Below are 17,084 nucleotides of genomic sequence, written 5' to 3'. Positions count from 1 at the left end.
CAATTAAGAAGAATTACTAATAAAAAAATAAATATGCTGCACATTAAAAAAGAAATTACTATTTAACAAATTAACTCTGCTACAACCAAATATGATAAAAATCTTAATATCTTTAATTTATTCCCTTAAATTATTGACGTCATTATCTAAAACTTGCTCTATATCACCTGAGATATGGTGTCACATTCTCTCCTCAGCAAACTTGGGACAGTCCATCAATATGTGCTCTATGGTATGATGGACAGTCACCCCGCAATAGGAACTTGTGTCAGAAAAGTATGTCCTATTTGTAATCTACAGAGACTTGACTCAGATGTACGAATGTTCTGGTAGGATGAAGACCAAGGGTCTCATTACAACTGAGCCCCATCTATTTTGTTGTTTTTGTCTGATGTAAGATCAGATAGGCCATTTCATATCAGTATGAGGAACAAAGGGATAATCAGAAGCATCCAGTTTCATTGAATATTTGGCATGCTTATCAACTTCATTTCCTTGGATACCAATATGGGCTGGTACCAACAACACTTGATCGATCTGTAATGGCAAGCAAGCCAGCATAGCCATCCTTGATTTTTCTGTACATTAGATGGTAAGGACTAAATTATTTAATGGCTGGCAGAGCACTAATTGTGAGTCCGAATAAATATTGAAGTTATTGCCATCAGTAGTTTTCAAGATTTGAGAATAGTTGTCAATTCAGCAGTAAAGACTGAGGCACTGTCAGATAATTATTCTTTATTTTGTATTACTACAACACCAACTCCACCCTGGGTCTTCTCCCTTTAGCATCTGCCATCTTCTAGACTTTGTCAGGGTTGTTTGTTGATGTAAATATTTTACTGCTTCTCCCAGCATACAATAATGGTCACCTTTGGTTCCCTTTTCTCTCCATGTCATTTGCATATTGACTGCCTGGTATAGTATTAAGATGTTATGTATTTTATTATAATCTGTATCTTTCCTTGATTTGTTCTGTTTTACAGGGAGTACATTCTCTTCATGTCATTCTTCAGTAAGGACCTGCAATTACATTTGTGTAGGTGCCAGCAGTGTTACTGTGTGTTTCCTCTATGCTCTGAAGTGGGTGCATAAATATGCTGTGCATCCAGCACTGTAGTTAGTGATTTAATAACTTGACTGATCCTACCACACACTGGCTGCAGCTGTCAAGAATAGTCTCATCTGATGGTTTCCTATCCAGCAATGTTGCCTCATTGTGTCAAGAATGCTCAAAGAAGATACATTGCTGTCTTCAGCCTTGACAACCCCTCTTCTTGACTACTGAAGCTTCTCCTCTGCCAGTCTTCCTCTCCAATTACCCTGCCACTTCTGAGAGGGAGGGATATTTAATTATTTTTATCTTGTATCATTCCTGCCTCCGATTTCATTCCTCCTACTCATCTTTCTCCACCTCATATGATTCCACCCACTCCTTCCTTGGAGATCCCTTGTTCAGCATATACCTCTTTCCTGGCTCGAATCATGAAGGTGCCTGTGATCCAAGATCAGATATCATTTGTGGTTGATCTATTTATGAAAGTTAACGGTGGGTTTTTTACCCTCAGCTTCTACAATGCTACCAATTGTCTCACTACATATGCCTGAGATTTTAGTGATGTCAGCTAAGTGCTCTGTCCATTCTGCTTTCAATTGCTCCTGTATTTGCAATGGTTCCCAAGTACTTGACTGCTGACAAATACTAGGCTGTTGGTTTCAGCATACCCATGTGTTCCTATATGTGCTTGGCTGTCTGCTTCAGTGTATTTGACTGCTCCTGTGTATACAATGGGTACAGGCAGTCCCCGGTTATCGGCGATCCAGTTTTGCAGTGCTTGTCCAGCATCGACAATCAGCAATTTTCGGTGCCGAAAATCGCTGATTTCCACTTGTCAGCTCTGATAATTGGTTACTGGTGCCAATACACACCTAACAGAGGTGCTAATAACAAAAAATCGCCGAAGAAACTCCCGAAAATCGCTGATTTTTGGTTATCGTCATGCCATCAGAACAGAATCCTCACTGATAACTGAGGACTGCCTGTACAGTATTGTGTATTCTGGTGTTTGATAAGTGTCACCTCAACTTAAAGGAGAGCTCAGGGGTCTCCCCTTACGGTACATACCCAAGATTGGCATATAACCGATGATAGGGTTCCCAGGGCTAATTCTCATAGCATAGCGCTATTTCATAAGTATTTCATGGGCTATGCTAGGCAGTATTTTGTACATCATTCAATTTAAAGAGCTGATTTACTTATCCTTCAAATTCAGATTCAAGTCAGATGTACCCATGCACACACATAAGAGAGAGAGAGAGAGAGAGAGAGAGAGAGAGAGAGAGAGAGAGAGAGAGAGAGAGAGAGAGAGAGAGAGAGAGAGAGGGGGCCCACAGTGAGTGGGACAGTCAGTGCTTGTTGATTCCTAATGTGGTGCACAAAGACGAAAACACTGGTCATGTGTGCATGTTTGTTCACCATCCACCCTCACAGGTACATCCAGAAAGCATCATTCAACATCACAGGTACAAACATGAAAGCCTCGGTCTAATGTATTATATTCTTATCACATACTTGATGAATTTCTCCAGTAAGTACAAAATATTTCTATTACTTTTATTGGACTCGGACGAGTACATAAGTAACAGTCTGCAAAGCTGAGGTGACACAGCATTTGACTGCTTCAGTGAACCTGACTAACTTGGTGCACACTATGCTCAAGTGTCATTGCCCAGGTCATCAAGAGTATAAGGCTTCATCCTAAGTGTTTTTTGAGGCCCCTTCCATCTAAAGATGTCCTGGAGCACAGCAGACCCAGCAGGGTTGTGTGCCCAATCACTCTTGATCTATTACATGCAGTCTGACTTGTCTCAACATTCCCAGGTTATTCTAGTAAACAAAGCTCTCGAAAGTCTGTGTCATCTCACTGTCCTTTGGAACCTTTTCATCCCACCAACAGATATCTCCTTGGTGCTTGAGACCGCAAGTTATGCCAGAGCCTGATTGTGTCATCTTCAGGTGATATTTCCATCCTCATTCCTCCTGTCTTACCTTCCTCTTCTTCCGAAGATAATCTTTTATGTCCAGTGAAGGCCACTGGACTGAATCTCTTTAACCTTCTTTCATGTGTTCCTTCATATGAGTTACCAGAATGATCCTAATTCAAAAAATTTGATTTCATATTAGATTCAGTATGTTAAGGGCTTACTTTTATGCTTCACCAGAGAACATCTTGTGACTGATGATGAGCCTTGTGAGGCTCAAGCTTTTCCATCTTCCCTGGCTTCTAAATACCTCCTGGAACTTTGTCATCTTTATAGCACACTCTTGGCATTGTCATAAAATCTTCACATGATTTACTTGATGTTACATGTTTATTTAATAGCAACAAGTCATGGCAGGTCATATTTATTACTGGAAGAGATCTTAGTGAGTCATACTTGTTTCTTCATGATCTCATCTCTCATGTTGATAGCATACAGTATATCGAGATGTGTGTTTGATGGAGCACCTGCTTTTATGCCTTAAGTGCTGGTGAGTGTACTTTTCTGGGAATGTCTTTCCCTGCAGATCCATCAGTTATGGAAGTTCCCATTATTCTAGATGAGCCATTATTGTTCCAATGCTTGCCACCAAAAGGGAACTGGGCTCTTGTATCTTGATATACTGTATTCTTCTCCCCCTTGGGTCCTCTTCATCATCTTTCTTCCTTACTAATATTTTTGATGAAGAAAATACACAAGGAGTTGTTGTTAAGTTATTTGGCCTGATCTGAAAGAGATAGCCCAAGATCAAGGAATCTCTATAAACCCTTTAGAATCTAAAAGATAAATGATAGCCAATCGTGCACGATGAGCAACACACATGCCTATTTGAGGCAGGATCCTGAAGCATAAATGTGTCCTATGTAAGGGGTGAAAAGTCTGTTATGAGCCTCATATTTTCTTCATACCTCATTGTCATGAAATATTAATGTGCATAAATCCTTTTAACTAAATATTTACTACATTTATACATATTGCGACAAAGTAGACCCAATAGGAAAGTAAATTATATAACATGAACACATTATAAGCTTTTAGCTTTTAACATGTTTTATAATCAAAATCTCCTACAATTTTAATCTACTTTGTACTATTCACATTCAAGCTCCAGTGTGGGTCTTTAATAATTTTTATATCTTGTCTACAATTATTATTTCTATTATGGATGTACAGTACTTTTCAAGTCTAACATTTTCTAAAACTCATAACGGTATTCTTAAATGCTGATATTCTAAATACAGTACTGTGCAAGTACAGCAAAAGGAAAGGCAACCTAAGATACAAAGTAATATATCTATTAAATCTGTAGTCAATGACACTGAAATCCAAAATATTCAAATTTTCTTGCCATAACATTATAATAAAACAATCATTGCAACAGTCTCACCCCTCTCAAAAACTGCTACTCAACATTGTATAAATAAACTGTGTAACAAGAAAGTTTCCAAACAAAATTTACTTGTCAATTTAGCCAATCCGACAAAACTGTCCCCATATCTAGAAACTGGTTACCTTTTTATATGCTTTTATTTACCTTGCTTTTGTGTTTGTCTGTTTATTTGTTTCCTTCGTCTGATGGACTTGAAATTTTGCATGGTTACTCAATCCCAGTGACAATACAACCTTACATAATCAGTAGGTCAGCAGTGACCTCTAGTGACCCTACAGTGACCTCCCAGTATCTCAGGATTTGTAGGAAACTTCGGATTTTTCACAACTTCTTTGACTCAGCAGAATAAGTTAATAACCCTGTGGATTTTTCAAACCTTCTTTGGCTTGATAGGATATCAAATTTCATTAGCTACAATCATAAATCAGTTATAATTTGTCAAAACTAAAAAGCATAGAATAAAAATATAATTTTTTTAAACATGCTTTTATTAAAATGCACTAAAAATTAAAACAATTTTTAGAGACACGCCACTATTTTTTTTACAATTAATCATGTCTGAAAGTAAAAGCGGGGCCACCAAACATGGGAGGAAATACTACAAGAAATGTTTCTTTTCTTGTAGCATTTCCTTCCATGTTTGGCACCCACTTTGAACTGCATTTTAATAAATGTGTTTAAATTTTTTTTTTTTTTTTTTATTCTTTCAGATTTTTATTCTTTCAAGCATAAACCTCAACTGGTCCCTGAGCCTAGTATTATGCCACATGCCAACAATAAAAAAAATTTATTTCATACTGTATTATCCCAAAACATAAAAACACAAGCAAGATTAACATGTAAAAGTCAATGTTACTATTACGCAAAGTACCAACAAAAAATTCTCAAGACATGATAACTTTATGCACGTTTCATTCTTTAATATTAACAAGTTATTTCGGGCATTTAGCCATCAAAAATAAGTTTCCAAATACACTACCTTGAACAAAAGGTATGCTGATGATATTCTACAATTTTGCTAATCTTATCAAACATACAATTATTACTGATCACAAATTTGACTTACATGAAAAAAGTGCTTAAAAAGAATTTTCACTTTATGGATACAAACCTCTCACTTTTACTTATGCCATTCATACTTAGAGAGGACAGACTAATACAGTAGTACTGAACAGCAGTTGATAAATAGGTAAGACCTACTTTACTTGGGAGAGCATCCTTTCTTACCTGGAGAGCACTTCCACTTTTTGACTCTTTCTAGATTAGAATGTAACAATGGGAAAGGAAGAGATAAGTGCACTTCCAGCCAAGTAAAAAACTTCCACCTCTGAAGCTAAATTTCAAGTTTTGTATGCAATGACAGCGGTCAGAAAACCTTACTTTTCTTTTGAAACAAAAATGACAATACTTGGAAGGGAAGTGACCAATTCTAGGACATTCACCTATTATTTTCATTGATGCTGGATTTCATAAAGAAAAAAATCTGTAACATAATTTACTTCCCTACTTGATTATTTTGTATATCTTTAAGAAGTAAATGTAAAAGCCAGAAAAGTCCTCTTTGATACTTGTATGAAATGCTACATATAAAATTCACTCAAGATTGCAAATGTAGAATGGTCAGGCTCTAGGTTACAATCCTATGATATAGGTACCTAAGTGATCCCTCAGCCTAATGGCAACGACTAATATAACCCACTATAAGTGATATCAACAAAATTCTGGGCTAGCAACTTGAATTAACATCTTAGCAGTTGACACTGCATAATAAACGAAAAAACTTGTGCACTGTTTCCTAAGTTTAGGACTCCTATGCTGACAGAAAATCACATCCTTGAACCAAAACAAGATAGCCTTTGGCAATCCTATGAGTGAAGCACCAAGCACAAGAATCTCAGACACACTTGAGATACAGAATATCCTTATCAGGTAGAGAGACATTCTCATCACCCTCCCCCATAATCTGTCCATCAGGTCCAGAAGTTGCTCTACAAACAAGTAAGGGCATCTGTTTACTGTGCCCCTAAATCTGGTAGAGGCAAAGATTACACGGTAAGTTTTCGGCTCATGGCAGCCACAAACAAATCTCAGGCATTTCCCCAAAGATTCTTGCTCTCTTCATTCAGCAAGGTGAAGCACCACTGACAAGACTTACAGGTCTTTACTTCGGCAATCCATGACCACATTCCACTTTCCGGGTACAGCTTTTAGAAATGAACTATCTTCCTTTCTGCTGCTCAGTACAGAAATCTCTTCACTGCCACTCAACAACCCCTCTGACCTTGGATGCACAGTCACAATAAAGTGTGTGTGCCCATTTTTGAATGTCTTGAATATAAGGCTGTTCATAAAGGACAAGTACTCATGCAATGACTGCAGGTTCTGTAATGGGGTCATTAACCTTTCTTCCAGCACCAATTTGTTAGTAATGTTAGGTGCTCGAGCAGGGAGAGCCACAGTACTGATGAAGGATCCCATACAAGATATCAGCTTCACAGTTCCAGCTACTTGTTTATCTCATGTTACAACTTTTTCCCGACCTTCATAAGTATCTATTTCCAACACCTGACAATCTACCCACAGTGACAAGGTGAGCTTAGGTTTCTTGTTGACCATTATCATGAACAATGATGCACTGCACCATTAACTGTACATCTCACTCAAGCCTAGATCTGGAAGATATGAAAATCAGCTAACAGCCTGAAACTTGAACAGACAAATTAACTTTCAAGTGGAATTACACTGCAATAGAGCCATCTTCTTCACAAACACTTTAAGCACTAAAAATTTTCTTTAAAACATTCTCCAATGCTCTCTTATACATCATAAATACTTTTGCATGCAAAATTATCAACCTTTGTATCAGGGGACTCTTACAGATCTTTCCAAGGCCATTCTGAATAGAATTAGAGAAAATAGGAGGCTGCATCATTCTACCTCCAAATTTCTGAACAAGTTAAGTCACTAGAATAGTGGAATCCTGAAGATGGCAAGCCAAGTAAGTCATTACTGCCATCCTTTTCCTACGTCCATATCTAGATAATATCTTCAACTACATTCCAATGACCCCAATTTCATGTCTGTTGCCAGAAAGAAAGAAAGAAAAAATATAGTTGAGAAACCCTCTTGAGCTATTCCCTTCAAATACTACCAGAAGATCTTCAATAACGAAAACTTCCAAGATGGTTTAGTTGGTTGGAATGTAAAATGTCCAGGATTAACAGTCTAGCAGTCCTGACTAAAGACTGTTAAATTAACTAATTCTTTCCTGGTTCTCTGCATTTTCTGCTTCTTACATTCCTGCTAAATTGCCATGAACACTTCTGAGGCTTCCCACCAAGTGGCCTTCTTGGTTCCTGCTACAGTATGTGCAACAAACCTAGCACAAGCTATACCTTGTCTCTGTAGGAACTCCTTGCCAGTTTGTCTGTGCACAGAAGATGGATTATAAATGTAAACAATTCTTTTCTTTATTGTCTGAAGATAATCACTTGTCCTTTCCTCTTTCTGCGCTGCAGATTGGGAGTGACTTTCATTCATCTTTTTTAAGATTTGTTAATCGGTATCAGTCATCAGGTAAGATAAGGAAGAGAACCAGAACTAACCTAAATTCTTCTTTAAGCTGTCCCTCATTGGAGTTTACTTCACTTAGTCATAGTCTTTAAACAAGTTCTCTTTTTTGTCCAGTTCATTGGCCTGATCCACCATTATAGGAACTTCTGCATTTTGTTCAAGTTTGTAATGAGTGATTGCTGGATCTGTCCTAGAAAAGGTTATTCATAAATTTGTTACATCAATATTCCCCATGACTGTAAACTATATGATTAGCTTTCTCCTGCCTGTTGCAAGGCTGGGTGTCTTTGCACAGTACTCCTGATACCTGTTTTTCTTGCATGAACAATTTCTCCCTGCAGCAATTCCCTTACTTTACTTTCGAAGTTACCACGTGAGTTGTGTGCGACTTCAGAACCATAAATGCTCCTTCTCTTCAGCTGTTTCACCGACTTAACATCACAACAAAGTGTTTCAATCACGTAAACTTTAGCAACTGTAGTTAGGTATCTAAGTGGCTGGAAGATTTTATAGGCTCTTGCTGCCTCCATCCAACAGCACTATTATTGCCAGCTTCATAAGATCCTATGACATAAAGGTATTGGATCAACCTGACAGAACAGGTCCTAGCAGTGCTTTGCTTGGCTAAGTACTCGCAGTGACTGAACTGTATACCCTATATATAGCATATATATAGCCTGTGGATGAGCAGCACAGCTAATATCTTTATTTGCGGTTGAGGAAATTCTACCCCTGGAACTTTAAAGCCTTTCCATAATCCTGCTGAAATGAATCTACCTCAACCTGTTTACAATCACTGCTCAAGCCCTCACACTCCTGGAAGTGTTTGTAAGACCCCTGGGACTTGCCAGCTTCTCTCTATTCCTGCTGACATGAGTAGGTGTGTAACCTACACATTACCTAAAAACCCCAAGAAAATATGTACAATGAGAAATAAGAAAACAAATTACAGCCTGCATTCTTTGATTAGTCATTTATGGGTTACATCAGTATGAAAATCACTGCAACCCAAAAATATAAGCACCCTGTCTTTTAACTGTAGCAACAGCTAAACAAAAATTGGGAAAACACAGTATCCAATATTATTAATGACTGGAGTAATAAAACAGTAATAAAACAGTTGAAGGTAAACAGCAGTTATATATATATATAAATATATATATATATATATATATATATATATATATATATATATATATATATATATATATATATATATATATATATATATATATGTATGTATGCTACTAACAAGTAAAAAAGAACATGGGCTTCTCTTGTGGGGAAGGTTTTACCAGTTACATAACAATTTCATGCAGTTCAAGCAGCTATTCAGCACTTGGTGTGTCCACCCTAACCAAATGGTAAAGCTTAAGTAAAAGTACTGCAAGAGGGTTTGCAATCTGAAATATCACATTCCATTAAAGAATTCTCGTAATAAAAATGAAGTTGACAATCTTATAGTGTAGTCCCAGAACAAAGAGCTTATCATGGCCAAAAGTTACTTTGCTGATTCAACCTAACCTTGCCTAACTTCACTGATCGCTTTAGTACAGTATTAATTATGATAGCAGCAATGGATGTTTGATTTGTTTCATTTTTGCTAGGAAATGAAATAGCCTATATTAAGCTCACCTTATCCATTCCTTTATTTGGTTATCGGAGCTATCTTGGCTGTCATCCAAAAAATATGATGATTTGTGAGACCCAGCAGATAACAGGAACTGAGATCTTATAGCTGCCATTAACTGAGCGAAAACAACATTTTGATCCAATCTGGCAGGTTCAATTTCCTCAAGAGGTAACAATTCTGATGATTCAGGATTTGGATGATGGAAGGATGGTTCAGTTTTGGAATAAACATCAAATTTTTCTTTTGGATTTTCTTGTAGTCTACTTATTTTATAATCACTACTCATGGAGGAAAACCTAACACCAGCACTTTCATCATCACAGAGTGAAAAGTTTAACAATTTATCTCCTTCATGTACATTATAATGATCTGTTCTCTCATCACAAAGGGAATGCTCAACAGTATGCTCACTTTCACTTGGGGATCTTTCCAAACGCATCCACTCATTTACATAAGGGGATGTGGCACCTATTTTGTCATCAGCTGAAAATTGTTCAAAGTGTTTCTCTTTATATTCTGGGGACTGTCTATGCTCTTCAGCCTCTTTCTGACTTAAAGAATGGTCTCCATTATTATCCATACTATTGTCTAAAAACTCTAACTTTTTCTGATCAATAACCTCATCTGAATTTGCATTATCAAAATACAAAGAAGTTACACTCTTGTTATCTTGACCCTCCTCAACATCTACACTTCCAACATCTGATTCTCTCTCATTTTCTGGGGAATTCCTACTCAAAGATAATCTACTAAGAATAAAATTTGTAGATTCTCCACCAAAGCACTGAAAATTATCTTGTTCTGAAGTGTCTAGCAAATTAATAAGCCTCCCTGGCTTATATGTCAAATTTTCTGGTTGCTCATTCGCATCACAAGTCTTAGTCAGGGAAGGCCCAGACTGATCGATCAGATCAATCATAGATGACAACCCCGACATACGTCTGATCAACTCCAGCATGGCCATGTGACTTATTACTTTTCTAGTAATAAAACTACCTCTTGCTGCAACAACTTCTTGTAAACTATTGTCATTTACAACTTCATCTGCAGTGCCCAAGTCTGAATTATTTTCTGAAGAATGATTAACTCTCGTGCACTTTAATCTGTGCATTCGAAACTTTTGAAAAGTAGCAAAACTTCTTCTGCAAGGTCTACAATATGCACATTTATGAGTAGCAAGATATTTAGGACTAGAAAAATACTTTTTACATAATTCACACTTATGATCTGTAATGACTGGGGTACTAGTAGGCTCTGGTGGTGGTAATGAATCTACAGGATCTAAATCGGCTGAAGAGTGCAACCTTGCACATTTGCGCTTGTGCATTTCATACTTTTGATACGATGCAAAAATGTGATCACACACTGCACAGTATGGACATTTATGAGCAGCTAAGTAATTCAAACTTGAAAATCCCTTTTTACACCATTCACACACATGACTAGAAATACCAGGATTTTCAAAACCAGCACTCAGTATTTCCTTTGCATTTTTGCCAGCACAACTATGACTGTCATATTTTTGCTTAGTGCTATATGAACGTTGACAAAAAAAGCAAAAAGAGCATTTGTGTTTTTCTAAGCGTTTTATTGAAGAATAATCTTTCTTGCATAGCCCACACTGATAAGACATTTTCCTTTTCCTAGTAGTATAATCCTAGTAAAACCAAAAGTTATAAAATTAATTCAAGTAATATTGAACTGCTGTGCCATGTTCATTACAAAAGACAAAGCAATAACTGATTCTATAACAAATCAGTTAAAAAATACAATAAATAGAAATATAAATATACATAAATAAGCAATGAGCTTCACACAAAATAGTATTTATAATGACCAAACAAATACTGTATAGCAAATGATGGACAAAAGTATGGCCTAAGCTTAGGATTCCTGAAAAAAATGACCTTTCTTTAAATTTTGCAGAAAGGAACAATACTTGAATAAAACTTTACAGTCTAGATAAACATGGAAACTATACAATTGGGAAAATGTAACTAAATTACGAAATTATGAACATAATACAGTACAGTACACTTAATCCAGCTTATGATGAAAATTCCATCTTCAAAAATACAACTGACTACAGGCGAATATACAATACATACATAGGACACAGTAAACAGCCACAACTTAGCTCTTGCTTCAAGGCCTGGCATTTATGTTAATAAAATTCTTTTCTCTTTCATCATGTTGACCATTTCTGTTTATCATATATACAGTACAGGCCTATACATAATCCTAGGCATTAACAGATAAGAGTTCTGTGCATAAAAATATATTTTTTTGGAAAAAATATCAATTTCAACCTAAAATAAAGTACTGTACTACTGTATTCATGTTTTCTGATGTCTTCTATTTAAAAATGCCCCAAGCAGAAAACCACTTCAGCTAAACTTTTACTTCTCCAGGAACACTAGATTTTTAAGCAAGATTTTTAAGGTAAGGGTAAATACTACTCATTTGTAATCTTTTAAGTAAAAATGCAAGTTTTGAAAGTTATCAGAACCACTTTTAATAACAAATGAACATAGATATTTTACTGAAAATGTGAAATAAAAAAAAGAAACATGCAAACACACTAACAAAATAATAAAGCACTCAAAACCAATCAATCTGCCTATTCTGATTCAAAAAATCCTTACTGAAAATTTATCTGATCTCAGTGTAACTGCTTTTGTCCAGTACCAGTAAAATCAGTGCAACTATACACAACAAATAGCAGCCAATAACAAAATACAAAGAGACAAAGAGAGAGAGAGAGAGAGAGAGAGAGAGAGAGAGAGAGAGAGAGAGAGAGAGAGAGAGAGAGAGAGAGAGAGAGATTTATATGGCAATCGGTTTCACCCTCATAGATTCAGTTAGTCAACACCTTTCTTTTCAATTAGATCTGATGTGTCAGGACTAAATCCCAAGTGGTTTTGTAAAACTGACAATGACATATTTTAGTTTATTACAAATAACATTCTATTGTCACTTATAGCAATTTTTTATAGATTGAAAAACTGATTTACTGTAATTTCCCTTTGTGTCAACCCACTGTATGATTGCGATGGTTAAAATAAACTGAGGGAGAAAAGTCACAGTATGTGCAAATGATTAACCTTATGAGTCTTAATATAACTATTATTAGTTAACAAGCATATACAGGGGGAGAGACACTAAGAATCTAATGGACAATGAGAATTAAAGGGAAAAGATACTGCCATACACCATATTTCATGTGAAAATAAAAATATGAATTCTTATAATGAATTTAATTTTCTAATTACTTCTCTGTTATGATAGCTGTATTCCCCACGTCAGGCAGGAGGACGATAGAGTAATGAAATCTAAATATTAATGGGTTCATTTAGTTTAAACCATCTGTGACTCATCCATTTCAGGTGAACCGCTGATTTGGGCATCTGTTGTTTTCCATTTAGTTTTTTCTCCTTCCACATGAGTGAAGAGGTTGGGGGGATAAATAATAGAGATAAGAATTTAAGAAATAAATTTTACTATAAAATTTTTAAATAAAAATTCTTGAAATGAACCTTAACTCTCTATGATGACAGCTGACTCCTTTTTTGAAAACAGGTGAGAAAAAATGTGCAATGACAAACAATGGCCACCAAGAAACACCAACATTCCACCAGGAAAAAGCGCTACTTACTTAATGAATAGAATCCATCTGCTGGTCCTATTGCACATTGAGTACTAATTCATTAGGCCACAAAGACCTCTGAATGATGCTGGAGACTCCTTGCTAGGAATACCACTCTCAGGTGAAAAGTGGGGCAAAAAGCATTGTGCCTAGGCCAGCAGTGCAATGATCATAAATGAATGAAGGCCCTTACTATCCTAATCATTCAGGATACGAGTTCTCCTGTCGTAACGAAAGGCAAAAGCACTATGCATGATTCGTGCCGAGTCTGTACATCATGCAAAAAGTGAGGCAAATACTGAGTTACATTTCCATTGGGCCACACTGACAACACTCTCAAGAGAGGTTTTTAAGGAAATTGAAGGTTTTTGCCACCAGTCTCACACTGTGAAACTTTACCTTTTATGAGAAAGAGGGGTCTAAATTAGTGTGTACTTCCTTGACCAGTTCTTATACAGAAAGGCCACAGCATTCTTTGACATAAGTCAATCTGGTTTCTAGGACTACAAAAAGGGTTTTTGACATTGACTGCAGTCCCTAGCACATCCTGAGACAGCACTCTTACTGGACATAGGAGGATTCATCTCCATCCGACACCAAAGGGGAAAGACTTGGGATGTCAAAACAACCAAGAACAGGGTGAAACTTAAATTTATTCTTTGTCCATAAAAAGGGGCAAAAAAGAAAGGAATGCTCCTTGGGAAGTAAAACCCACATTGCAAACAAAGGCCTGGAGTTCAGACACTTTTTGCTGAGGCTAAGACCAGTAAAAACAGTCTTAATCATCAAATCTTTAGGGACACTGAGCACAAGGGTTCAAAGGGAGGCATGCATCCTCAAATAATCACTACATCTAACTTTCAGCCCTGGGCTTTAATTGGAGATTTAGGAGCCTCAATTTGAAAGAAACAGATGGGTTCCTTAAATTCCAGGTTAGAAGATATGTCCAGACCAAAATGTCTTAATGCTGACTGTAACATGGAATAACACCCCTTAATAGCAAGAACAGACAAGCCTTTAGTGCATCATAAATATGACATTTTTATGATAAAATGATGTTTCATTATACTTACCAAAACACTGTAAAAGCTTTTATCTCTAAAAATCGACACGTCCGAGATATAAATTTTCAAACTTTGTTTGGAACGCTGATATAATTGGCGGGAGACCCAACCCCACTGGATGCCGGTGGGGGTGGTGTGGAAGGCGACATACCCATGAACCCAGGTCAGTTTCATTCTCGGCATACACAATTAGTGAAAACCTGAGATAACGTCTCCCCCTGCGGGGAGGAGGAGGCCTTTACGTTACAGTGTTTTGGTAAGTATAATGAAACATCATTTTATCATAAAAATGTCATTTTCATTATAATGACTTACCAAAACACTGTAAAAGCTGATTCCACATTTAAGGTGGAAGGGCAGGGGATGAGGTATCAGTTATTGAAAGGTTACACATTAAAAAAAAAAAAAGAAAGGGACAAACTCTAACCATGGGCATCTTAAGGATCCCTACCAACAAAAAGGTAGGAGTCACCTTACCTGGTAGATGGGCTTTTGCAGGGAGGTACTGCTGCTGGTTGAAGCTCCATTACCTGCAGAGGCATTGGGAGTAAGCACTGCTAGCTACTCTGCTCCATAACAACCCAAGTAGTCAGGGAAGTACACCGCTGACTAAGACAAGGGGTGCCTTTCCTTTGCTCTTGCCCTGAGCAATTGGAAAGCAACCAGATTGAAAAACAGGCCTCACCGCCTAACCTAAAACTAGTTAAATACATCCCCTTCTCTATACCTCAGCAGCTCAACTAGAATGGAGGGTACTCCAGGTGAACTGAGCACCCCAGCTTCCCATTAACTCAGCAACCATAAAACCACAGGGGAAGGAAGGATAAAGAACCTACCCCTAGTGTGTTCCCCTAAAACCAAGCCAGCTACCGATCACGGGACCCTAACGCAAACAGGTCCTGATACGCAACTTTGACCTCCCTAAGGTAGTGACACGCAAACACCGATTTCGACCTCCAGAAGGTGCTCTGTGTGATCTGCGAAAGTGACTTATTATGACGGAAAGCCACTGAAGTTGCTATTGAGCGCACCGTGAATGTGAGACTTGACTAGGTGTCGTCCTCTTCGTTGATGTGTCTGTGCGCCTCTAAAATGAGTTCCTTGAAGAAAGCCAGGGCATTCTTGGATAAAGGTTTGGTTGGATCTTTCACTGAACACCACAGGTTAGAGGAACGTCCTCTGATGCTGGCCGTTCTGGCTAAGTAAGTGTTGATAGCTCTAACGGGCACAAAGAAGCCTCCAATTCTTGAGGGCCAGCCACTTCGGAGAGGTTCTGAATGGTAAAGGACTGAGGCCACGGGTTGGAAGGAGCCTCGTTCTTGGCCAAAAAATTCAAGGTGAACAAGCAAACGGCATTACTTTGTGAAAAACCCACTTCCTTGTCAATGGCCTGTATTTCACTAACCCTCTTTGCCATTGCTAAAGTAACCAGAAAAAGGGATTTCTTAGTGAGGTCTCTAGGAGAAATATCTTCTAAAGGTTCGTACCTTGGAGACATCAACCACCTCAAAACTACATCTAAATTCCAGGCAAGGGCAGGTTTTGGGGTCTTAGCTGTGCCTAAGGACTTGAGGAGGTCTGACAAGTCTCGGTTATTTGATAGCTCTAACCCCCTATGGTAGAAGACGGAGGACAGCATAGCTCTGTAACCTTTGATGGTTGATGGCATCAATTTTCTTGAATCCCTCAAGTAAATGAAAAAATCGACAAGTTGAGTTATAGACGTCAAAGAGGAGGAGACACTATTTTTTCTACACCAGTTCCTGAAGCAAAATGAGAAGAGAAACATTTCTTTCTTCCGCTCAGGTGGGCGTGATCAGAACATAATGACTTTTGCCCCCTTAATTGCTTAAGCAAGCCAGAGATGGTGGAGTCTGAAGACAGAGCTACCTTTCTGCCCTGAACTAGCCCTTCCAATGCTAGGAGGGTCTTCCACAATACCAGCATCTCCATTTAATTTATGTGGAGCTCCCGTTCTTATGCAGACCAAACCCCTGACACATGTCTGTCATTTACAGCTGCTGCCAAACCTTCAGTTGACACATATGAATATAACGCGAGGTTTGGACTCTTCAAATGGAGGGAGAAAACTACCAATGGATGAGGCTGATGACTCCATCCTCTCAGGGACTCTTCTAAATCCCTGGAGATGGGAATTTGCACAGAATGTTTGAGTTTTCCTGTTCTATCAATTCTTGAGAAGGAACTGGATTGGCCCTACCCTTAATTTGGCTCCTAGTACCAGCTTCTCTAAGGATGCCACATGTACAACAGAGACAGCCACATCTTGGCTGGCAAGAGAGTAAAGGAAAGAAATGTTCAAACCAAGGGTTCACCCAAATGGGATGGGTCATAGATGGTTCAAACTAAGCGATCCTATTTTTAGTTTTCACACATTATCATCCTCCTGCTCGACACGGGAAATACAGCTATCATAATAGAGAGGCACAGTATTATTCACTTAAAAAACAGACCATTTTATGAATCAGTGGTTAGTCTTGTATTCACCTGAGGCTATTATGCAAATAAAGGCTTCTTGTTAACACAATAATGGAAGGTCACAAATTTATCCAGTTCACCCCCAACTATTCGCGGTTCAGGATTCACGGATTCACCTATTCACAAATTTTTTGTGCAACAGAACTCCAAATAATTTGTGGATAATTTGCCAATTAACAGATTTTTTCATAGAGCATATCTAAAATATTCGCTAATTATTTCCATTTTATTTTTATG

The 17,084-nt window shown here is 37.7% G+C and overlaps 1 protein-coding gene across 2 annotated transcripts in view; it reads right to left on the bottom strand.

Annotated features, from left to right (window-relative positions):
* Window positions 1-17,084, bottom strand: part of LOC136841019 (uncharacterized) — a 207,889-nt gene that overhangs the window by 167,999 nt on the left and 22,806 nt on the right. Inside the window, exon 2 of one of the 2 annotated variants that reach the window (XM_067108062.1) lies at window positions 9,641-11,281. In XM_067108062.1, coding sequence (XP_066964163.1) covers window positions 9,641-11,271 — 1,631 coding nt within the window. In that variant the 5' untranslated portion in view covers window positions 11,272-11,281. Of the gene's footprint in view, window positions 1-9,640; window positions 11,296-17,084 lie in introns of both variants that reach the window. The other variant, XM_067108061.1, reaches the window with a different exon arrangement.

The sequence above is a fragment of the Macrobrachium rosenbergii genome, chromosome 8 (genome assembly GCF_040412425.1).
Source record: "Macrobrachium rosenbergii isolate ZJJX-2024 chromosome 8, ASM4041242v1, whole genome shotgun sequence".
NCBI classification, from domain to species: domain Eukaryota; kingdom Metazoa; phylum Arthropoda; class Malacostraca; order Decapoda; family Palaemonidae; genus Macrobrachium; species Macrobrachium rosenbergii.
The sequence above is the reverse complement of the archived record's forward strand: the minus strand, read 5'-3'. Positions and strand labels throughout refer to the sequence as shown.